The sequence below is a fragment of the Amphiura filiformis genome, chromosome 7, assembly GCF_039555335.1.
Source record: "Amphiura filiformis chromosome 7, Afil_fr2py, whole genome shotgun sequence".
NCBI lineage: Eukaryota > Metazoa > Echinodermata > Ophiuroidea > Amphilepidida > Amphiuridae > Amphiura > Amphiura filiformis.
Window position 1 is genome coordinate 24,163,642 of NC_092634.1, and position 9,959 is coordinate 24,173,600.

General features: G+C 39.2%; 1 protein-coding gene across 1 annotated transcript in view; it reads right to left on the reverse strand.

Moving 5' to 3' along the window:
* Window positions 1-7,376, reverse strand: part of LOC140156924 (aminopeptidase N-like) — a 55,277-nt gene extending 47,901 nt beyond the window's left edge. The window contains exon 1 of the mRNA XM_072179964.1: window positions 6,813-7,376. Coding sequence (XP_072036065.1) covers window positions 6,813-7,003 — 191 coding nt within the window. The 5' untranslated portion in view covers window positions 7,004-7,376. The remainder of the gene's footprint in view (window positions 1-6,812) is intronic.
* Between the last annotated feature and the right edge of the window lie 2,583 nt (window positions 7,377-9,959).

Genomic DNA, 9,959 nt, shown 5'->3' on the forward strand with positions numbered 1-9,959 from the left:
ATTGTGGGGCAGTCTATAGTCCAGCCGAACTTCGGCTGGACTCTTGTATTTCAGCCATTTCTTTCTGTCTAAATTTTAAGAACTGGATCTGAGGTATGTAAAAATATCCCTAACATGGAATGAAATAAGTAGAACTAATTCTAATTAAGATACATTTTGTAGTTGAGCTTGAACTCCAGAGAGCACTACCTGGCATGGCCCCAGCTCAGTGTCAAAGAACTCAGAAAGTATAATAGCATAAACCATTATACTGCAACTTTTTAATTAGATCTAACGAATTCTATAGTTAAGAAACTATACGAGTGGATAATCATTCTGATTAAAGTAAAACTCTTGAATCGGTATAGAAACTATTTTATTATAATTGAATCCAATTTGCATACCGGCATGGCGACAAAAACCCATGACTTCTATATAGCTCAACTAAAGTATTTTGATATCAGAAGTAGGATACAGCTTGCACAAGGCAGCACAAGTAATTTTCTTCTCTGTATTTCATTGTGTCTCTTTCACTATTTTTTTGAAACCACCATGCAGTGGTGTCACTGGTGTGTGCAAAGGGGCATGTGCCCACCCTCCTTTAGGCAGTCATTCAAGGAAAATGCACCTAATCGGATGAGAATTTGGGAAATAGCTATTAACTTTTGAACAGTTGGGGGAATCGAGACCCGCCCCCCCCCTTTGAAAACCTGCGGACGCCACATGATAACCACCAAAGTTGGCGAAAAGAAGGTATAGACAATTGCAGTTTTTGACATCCATTGCTCATACCCGTGCAATTTTGTTGAGAACACCATTAGTCGTCGATTTATTATCGGAAATAATTATAGTTTGATCAGCTCGTAATATATAGGCGGGAAATGTTAGGCTTTTACCACTCCGCCAAAACGTTAAGAGTGGTATTAGTCACTGTGTTAGTTGACCTATCTGGTCTATAGTTTGTGTGTTACAGAAAGTAGACAAAGTATAGGACTCGAATTAATTATTCGTGATGCTTCTAGCGAGATGTCACAAGACAATTCTCAAAATAAAATATTTTGATATTAATACGCGATGTTATAATGTCCGCCGATTACGAGCTGATCAAAGTATATATGTGTTTATTCTTAATTTGCTTACTTGCTTATTTTAATATCTTCCACGAATCCCATATCCTAGGATCTGTGCATGGACAAATCCTCTGACTTGAAAGGTAGGAACAAACAAAATTTTCACCCCAGGATTTTCATACTTGCTCAATACCCGGGCTCAATACTAGTGTCCACTCCCTAATTCTAAGGTAGTACCATAGGCCTTCGGTAGTACGTAATGAGCATCACGAAATTGAAACTCGTAAAAACACGCAATTTAAAATAAGGGATCAATGCGACGATGTTACCATGAGGCAAAATGACCCATTTACCAACGGCACTTTACCTTTGTGTCCATTTTACAGTTTAAAATTTGGTATTAACTTTATGGTGTGTGAATTTTTACCAAATCTATTCAAAGATCATTCCATAAATACATTGCATTGGGGTCAAAGGGGTACTACACCCCTGTGATAAATTGTGACTATTTTGTATTTTTCTCAAAAATAATAACACACTGGTAATAAAAGTTATGTATATTATAGGGGCAAGGAAAGCAATTACTACACTGAAATTTCAGCGACTCAAGAGATATGGTTCAGTAAATATGATAGGAAATGAGATACATCCTAGCGGTACCTTATTTCTTATCATAAAAACCGAACCGCTTGTCTTGGGTCACTGAAATTCCAGTGTAGTAATTGGATTCCTTGCCCCTATAATATACATAACTTTTGTTACCACTGTGATACTAGTTTTTGAGAAAAATGCAAAAATATACACAATGAGCATGTTTGATTTCATATCTGCAATAGCTGCCCTATAGACATTTTGATAATTTCTACATTCTATATTGTGCACAATCTCAAATTATGACATGTGGCAGCTATTGTAGCTAGGGCCTTCTTGCCCTCAACCCTAGATATGGTGTGTACCTCATGTGTGTTGTAGTAATATCATACATTAAAATAATGTCACGATTAAGAATTTCAAACATATTTATGTGTGTGCCTATAGGCCTAGAATTAGTAAATAATACAGGGTGGCACAAAAATACCAAATCATATGACAGTCATTTTATTTCATTGTTTTGCAGCCATTTTTTTTGGTCAGAATTGGGCAAATTTACCTTAATTTAATTGTTCGAAGTCCACAAAATTTCGAAATCCTAGCGCATAGCCGCACATCTCCCCTAATTCAAAATCAAGAACCTTTGGGTTAGCCGCTTATCTGTATACTAAAACAAACGAAATCCTCTCTATACGACACTTTTCATCTTCTGGTTCTCATCATGGAAGTATGGGCCAAATGGCCTCATCTCCAGCAACATAGGTCAATAACCTGCAGGCTGCATTCAACCATTCATGGTTAACACCAATTTGAAAAGGTTATGTTATACCCCATTCGGAGGAGACAAACTAGACTATTCAAATTTCATTTTTTTTGGTCATTTTTGATAAGAACCTTTCAACCTATTCATTTTTTTTATGACATGGCAATCTTGTCAAATTTGATGAGTTTCTTGTCATTTTTATGAGTAAATCCGATTAATTTTGAAAAGAAATCGGTTAATTTTGAACAAAAAATTGTGCCCCCTCCGAATACATGTAGTCATACTTGTCAAATTTGAATAGATTCTAGAGGAGCTAGAGTTGAAGAACTGCGCGGCGCAGATGCGATTATTGAAATCCTATTTTAAGTTTGGCAGAACATGACACTCGGATCAACGCTCTGGATCAACACACAGACATTTGGATCAAGGCAATCATATGGTTACATGGTAAAACGTTTAGTGAACTTGACCTGTACACATCGCCAAGAGAAAACCATCTTTAACTTTTTTTCTCACGGGTTTCGTAAGAATTTCTACATTTATGATAATAAAATGATAAATTTTTAAAAAATCAAAATTGACTATGTATCAGATTATTTTTTCAATTCATATAGGTAAACATTTCTTGATAATTTGAATAGATTCTAGAGGAGCTAGAGTTGAAGAACTGCGCGGCGCAGATGAGATTATTGAAATCCTATTTTAAGTTTGGCAGAACATGACACTCGGATCAACGCTCTGGATCAACACACAGACATTTGGATCAAGGCAATCATATGGTTACATGGTAAAACGTTTAGTGAACTTGACCTGTACACATCGCCAAGAGAAAACCATCTTTAACTTTTTTTTCTCACGGGTTTCGTAAGAATTTCTACATTTATGATAATAAAATGATAAATTTTTAAAAATCAAAATTGACTATGTATCAGATTATTTTTTCAATTCATATAGGTAAACATTTCTTGATAAACTGAAGGGAAACGGGCACGTTTTAAATTCTTAAAAATAATTTTGCAACATAACGAACAACCTCCTGGTTCCGATTGAGATCTATTGAGGAATTTAATCACCGTCTTGTTGGAGTTTTAATATGCATGTAAATGCCACTGTATATTTTTTTTCCGACCTAGAATATATTATATGCAACACGTCTTAGGGGTGGTGCAATAATTATGTGTACCCCGGGTGGTGAATAATGGCGGGGGAGGGGGCAAATATGTTTTGGCAGGCCAAAAGGGGAGGGGCAAGCAGTTTTTGGCAGGTCAAAAGGGGGGGGTGAAGCCTAGGCCTATATGATAAGACAATTTAAGGTTTTGACGCGGGGATTCGAACCCATGACCTCGAGCTTCCTCGCGATTATGAGTCCAACTCTTCCGCTGCGCACCATTACTAGGATCCACAACATGCTCATCTATCAATGCACAGTTCTTTAACCCCAATACATTTAGTACATTCATTGCATGACCTTTGAAATTTTGAGTACAAAAACTAATACTCTGGAACTTATAAGTAAACTTTTGCACTATGATTGTTTAATTGAGGTTATTGAACTTTGCCACTGGGATGAGGCCATTGTGGTCCATAGTGCATGTCACCATTAAAATGTTAGTACACCATAACACAAGTTTTTGTATTCGCTTGTAACTTTCAAAGACACAGCGAAAATATGTTTCAATTGCTATAGCCTAGTTTCCGTATATCCCGTATAATAACATTATATTTCTCCCCAGATGTGCAGAACATGAGATTATGGTATATTGGTTTGTTTTCTTGTCCGCAAATTGCTCCCTTTAGTTTACATATCCACGAAAAAACGTGCAGTATTTAAGTTTTAGGCCTGTACCTAGGGCCTATTTATATTTTTATACCCTGATTTTCACATTCCTGCGGTCAATGTCGATTCTCTATTAACTATATATGAATGTTTTACGTGAATGTGACCGAGGTGTCATCATGCACAACACACTTAAATGCTGAACATGATGAGCATAGTGCTATTTTGACAATTTTGGCAAACATACCAGTTTCCAATCCAATTGTCAATAGACTCTCTTTCACGGAGCCCCTTGTGTTGTAAAAATAGGAGGAACCGGATAATCCCAATTGAAACAATATTCCATAAATTTGGGAAACATTGTCTCATACGCATGCTCTCAATCACCAACGGATCCCTATTTTTTACTAGACCAATGTCACTGGTTGTCTCCCCAGCCATCCATTGGCTTTGGATGATTATCAACATGGGGGTGGGGGCGTAGCTGACCAAACAAAAAATAGGGTACCCATTCAGGAAATTTTGCGAAAATAGGTAAAAACACCAATTTTTCCCAGTTACATGTTTTACTGCATCTGGAATTATTGGGGGGGGGGGCTCAGCCCCATCCCCAGACAAAAATTATTGAGGGGCTGAGCCCCCACAAGCCCCTTCCAGTTCCTAAGCATATGCTACCGGTTTGATTATGCTCACTTCACACAGAACGAATGGATTTCGCCAACAAACGCTTCTGAAGAATGACCCTAACCCTAAATCCTGTGAGCATTACCCCTACCCTAGTGCTCCAAGAGACCACCCTAAATCCTGTGAGCATTATTCCTACCCTAGTGCTCCAAGAGACCACCCTAAATCCTGTGAGCATTACCCCTACCCTAGTGCTCCAAGAGACCACCCTAAATCCTGTGAGCATTACCCCTACCCTAGTGCTCCAAGAGACCACCCTAAATCCTGTGAGCATTACCCCTACCCTAGTGCTCCAAGAGCACCCACCCTAAATCCTGTGAGCATTACCCCTACCCTAGTGCTCCAAGAGCACCCACCCTAAATCCTGTGAGCATTACCCCTACCCTAGTGCTCCAAGAGACCACCCTAAATCCTGTGAGCATTACCCCTACCCTAGTGCTCCAAGGGCACCCCACCCTAAATCCTGTGAGCATTACCCCTACCCTAGTGCTCCAAGAGCACCCCACCCTAAATCCTGTGAGCATTACCCCTACCCTAGTGCTCCAAGAGCACCCACCCTAAATCCTGTGAGCATTACTCCTACCCTAGTGCTCCAAGAGCACCCACCCTAAATCCTGTGAGCATTACCCCTACCCTAGTGCTCCAAGAGACCACCCTAAATCCTGTGAGCATTACCCCTACCCTAGTGCTCCAAGGGCACCCACCCTAAATCCTGTGAGCATTACCCCTACCCTAGTGCTCCAAGAGCACCCCACCCTAAATCCTGTGAGCATTACGCCTACCCTAGTGCTCCAAGAGCTTCTGTAGAATGATCCTAACCCTAAATCCTGTGAGCATTACCCCTACCCTAGTGCTCCAAGAGCACCCATCCTAAATCCTGTGAGCATTACACCTACCCTAGTGCTCCATGACAAGAGCACCCACCCTAAATCCTGTGAGCATTACCCCTATCATAGTGCTCCAAGAGCTTCTGAAGAATGATTCTTACCCTAAATCCTGTGAGCATTACCCCTACCCTAGTGCTCCAATAGCACCCCACCCTAAATCCTGTGAGCATTACCCCTACTCTAGTGCTCCAAGATCACCCCACCCTAAATCCTGTGAGCATTACTCCTACCCTAGTGCTCCAAGAGCACCCACCCTAAATCCTGTGAGCATTACCCCTACCCTAGTGCTCCAAGAGCACCCACCCTAAATCATGTGAGCATTTCCCCTACCCTAGTGCTCCAAGAGCTTCTGAAGAATGATTCTTACCCTAAATCCTGTGAGCATTACTCCTACCCTAGTGCTCCAAGAGCACCCACCCTAAATCCTGTGAGCATTACCCCTACCCTAGTGCCCGCCCTAGTGCTCCAAGAGCTTCTAAAAAAATGATCCTAACCCTAAATCCTGTGAGTATTACCCTACCCTAGTGCTACAATAGCGATATATGTGTTGACGAAATCTCTATTTTGCTGCTTATGGTGCAGCTGGTGTAATAATTATACGTATAACCTCGGTGAATTTTAAGGGGATGATATGAAGCGCACATTTGGGCAAGCCTCGTGCAAAGAGTCCAAGCACTTTTTTGGCACACATTTGTAGCACCTTTTGAAATTATACCGCAAATTGTGCACAATTTTCTGCTCGCTCATCGTTCGATTATAAAATTTGTTCCCAAAAACATCTGGCATGTATATTATATAAAACTTGTGAAGGGGGACAAAGATTTTTGGCACGTCAAAAAGGGGAGACCAAAGACTTTTTCGGCACATAACAATGGCCCGAATTTTCGAAGTTGGTGATAGAAGGTGATAGGAGAATACGTTTGCAGTGAAGGATGGAATCAAAACTCGACCGGCGGTTTTATTTTCTATAAACAATGGAAACCGGACAGAACCGGGCGAACCGCAGGTCAACCGGTCAACCACCGGTCGAGTTTTGATGTCATCCCTAAAGAACCACTTACCTTCTGCATTTGGGCAAGAATGCAACTAATACTGCAATGACAATGATGAGAAAGATGACAAGTACACACAACAAAATGATCCAGCCACACGATAGATAAACCTTGGACTTTTGCTTCTTGGTTGATGGTGGTTCCATGTCCAGGACTTCCACAGGAAGCTTACTGCTTTCGTCATTTTGATCTTCTGACATGGTTACAGCGTAAAATAGGTTGAAATTGTCAAAAATATACAACCAAATTGCAATTTTGTCAATAAGCAAATGTATTCTAATAGCAAAATCTGTTGTAGACTCCAATGTTCATGTTTTAAAGATGTATGCACTTATATAGATCGATGTCAACATGATATCAACTTGTTAGGTCTGAACCCAATGTAACCCGGCCGGGCCATTCCCGTTATCCTGATGGGGTTTCACCGGTATTCTGAAGTCAGAATGCCGCAGGGTCAGCAGGGATTCAGAATTTGCTCCATGAAAATCACGCACGCTATAATGCCACTGCACAGATTAATGTGTTTATCAATGAGAATTGAAAGCTGAAATAAGGAGCAGGTCAACTTTTATTCAGTTCTCTTCGAAACAAAGATTGAACTGCTGCACTCATAGAAATTGTTCGTTGGCATTACTCAGTAAGTTGATGTAAGTCGTTGCGTCAACTTTCCGAGTAATGCCAACGCGTACAATTTTGAGTAACGCTGACTCGATATCATTATGTTGGTCGCACTCATTTGCACTTACTTTATTGAGTTGTTACAACTCAGAAAATGAAATTTTCTAGAGGTGTGCTATAGTATACAAAATTTTGCACTGATTACAAAAATAAATATTTGAATACTGCTAATTGTGCAGAAAATGATCCAATTACGTGAATTAAGTAACAAAGTACCAAATTGGAATAACTCAAAACAATAAGTACCAGTAACTTAATATGAACGAGTTACATCAACTTACATGTTGAGTTACAATAACTCAACTAATTGGTTCTTTGAACCTTGTAAGTTCACTGAACTTGAATTCAGAAGTTGGCATTACTTTTAAAAAGTTGACGCAACGACTTACATCAACTTTTTAAGTAATGCCAACAATGTTGATTAGTTGACGGAACTTTTTGAGCTTTTTCAGCATTTTTAAGTTCGGATAACTAAAATGAATTTTGTTTTGGCAACTTTTACACTATTTTTGAGTTGTCCAAACTTACTCCTTTTGAATTGCGCCAACAAGGCGAACAAGTCATTTCTATGAGTGTGGGGAACATTTGAAGCAATAGCAATAGGGCATTGAAATATAATTGAGAGTGAGATAAATGAGGAATGAGAAAAGAAACAAATGGAAGTAAAGGTGAAAAGAGAAGAGAAAAAGGAGGTGGAGACGCGATACTGTCGCTATCAAAAATAGTAAGTCCAGATGAACAGATTCAATATTCATTTTATTATGTCGAGAGAAGAGAAAAAGGTGCATAAAGTTTTTTGCATCCCCCCTCCACATCCTCAATCTATATACGTACAGCTCCTGAGCAAATTTCTACTGTAACATAAAGAAATGTGTCCTGTTCATGAACCATTTTTTTGTAAAACATAACAACATGTACGCCTGTATTCCTGTTTTAGAGCTCGCTTGCATATTGACTTCAGCATAATTGTCACTGCCAAGGTTAATTCCTCGCCACATGCATTCGAAACTAAGTTTAAAGATTTTAAAGGCATATTAATGCTACATCATCCGATCACTTTCGCTTGAAAAACTACAGGTACAAGGTTTATATAACATTTCTGTGTAATTTGAAAGTAAAGTCGATTACATATCACATCAATTGCAGATGCTCCGAAAGATTTTATACCCAATCTACACAGTGCGGTTTTGGTGCGGTCGACTGTATATATGGTGGGGGGGTGGGGGGGTCTGGAACCACTGATTTTAGTGGCTACCGGTTCCGGAGCCACTGAATTGTACCTTGCACCTTTTGACTTGCCCAAACCCCTTTCAACCTTCCCCTGTTTGATCACTTTGATGTGCTAAAATTTCAAACCGCAATTCTTTGAATCTGCAAACATACCAGGTTCGTATGTAGGTCCATGTTCCTGTTGATAAAATTTATTATGCTATATATATAAGATGCTTCAAAAGTCCAACATTTTCATTGGGAAATTTTAATTTTCACTCCAAAAAGTGGACCTTATTTAAAAATAAGGTCCACTTTTTGGAGTGAAAAGTAAAAAATTCAAGCAACCCAAAAAGTTCACTTTAAAGCAAATTAAAAAGGTAAAAATCCACTTTGTGTATATGCAAACCGCCCCCCCCCCCCCCCAAAAGTCCACGTTTTGGAAGGTGTGCGACCAGCATTTTGAAACTATTATTTTACAGTATAGATTTTTCTTTCAGTGATAGATTCGTTACCAATCAAAGAGGTCACGTCGCTGCAAGGATGAAAAACATTTCATGATTGGAACATAATGCCAAAATACAACATTTCGCACATTTTTTAAAATTCGAAAACGCCAAAAAGAATTGTAAAAAATTTAAAGGAAATAATGAATAACTCGTTTGCCCATTACTCTTGGGTTGTCCTCCTCGCATCAGCTTGCCCAAAAATAATCGAGGGGTGTCTAAATTTTACGGGAATGTGCCCGTGAGTTTTGAAACAATCTGTTCAGTACCCTTCGAATATAGGTTTATATATATGATGACAGTCAGGAACTTGTCAGTATTGTCATAATATGATACCCCAAAGCGGCATTTGAGGGGGCATAATTGAAATGCTATAGGCCAATTTTTCCGGAAATGCCCCCTCCTCCAACATGGATCACATACCCGAATACATGTATATACCATGAAACTCCATGAAGAATTGGTAATCGGGCTCGTGCCGCGGGCTCCTACGACGAGACAAATGAGAATCAAAATGGCCAATTATGCAGCTTTTAAAATCATAAAAAGTGCAATTACTTTATTACGCATGCAATTATTGCAAAAATAAATTGTATTGAATGCCCGATTTAAATGTCCAATTTTCAATTAGATTGCTACCCCACGGCAAGAAATACAAGGTTTGAAAGTTTTAATACTAGCCAGGTAACTTTTTTAAATATAACTTGACCGTTCCCTTATTGCGTTATTAAAGCCTCGTATTATCAAACCATAAACATTTATT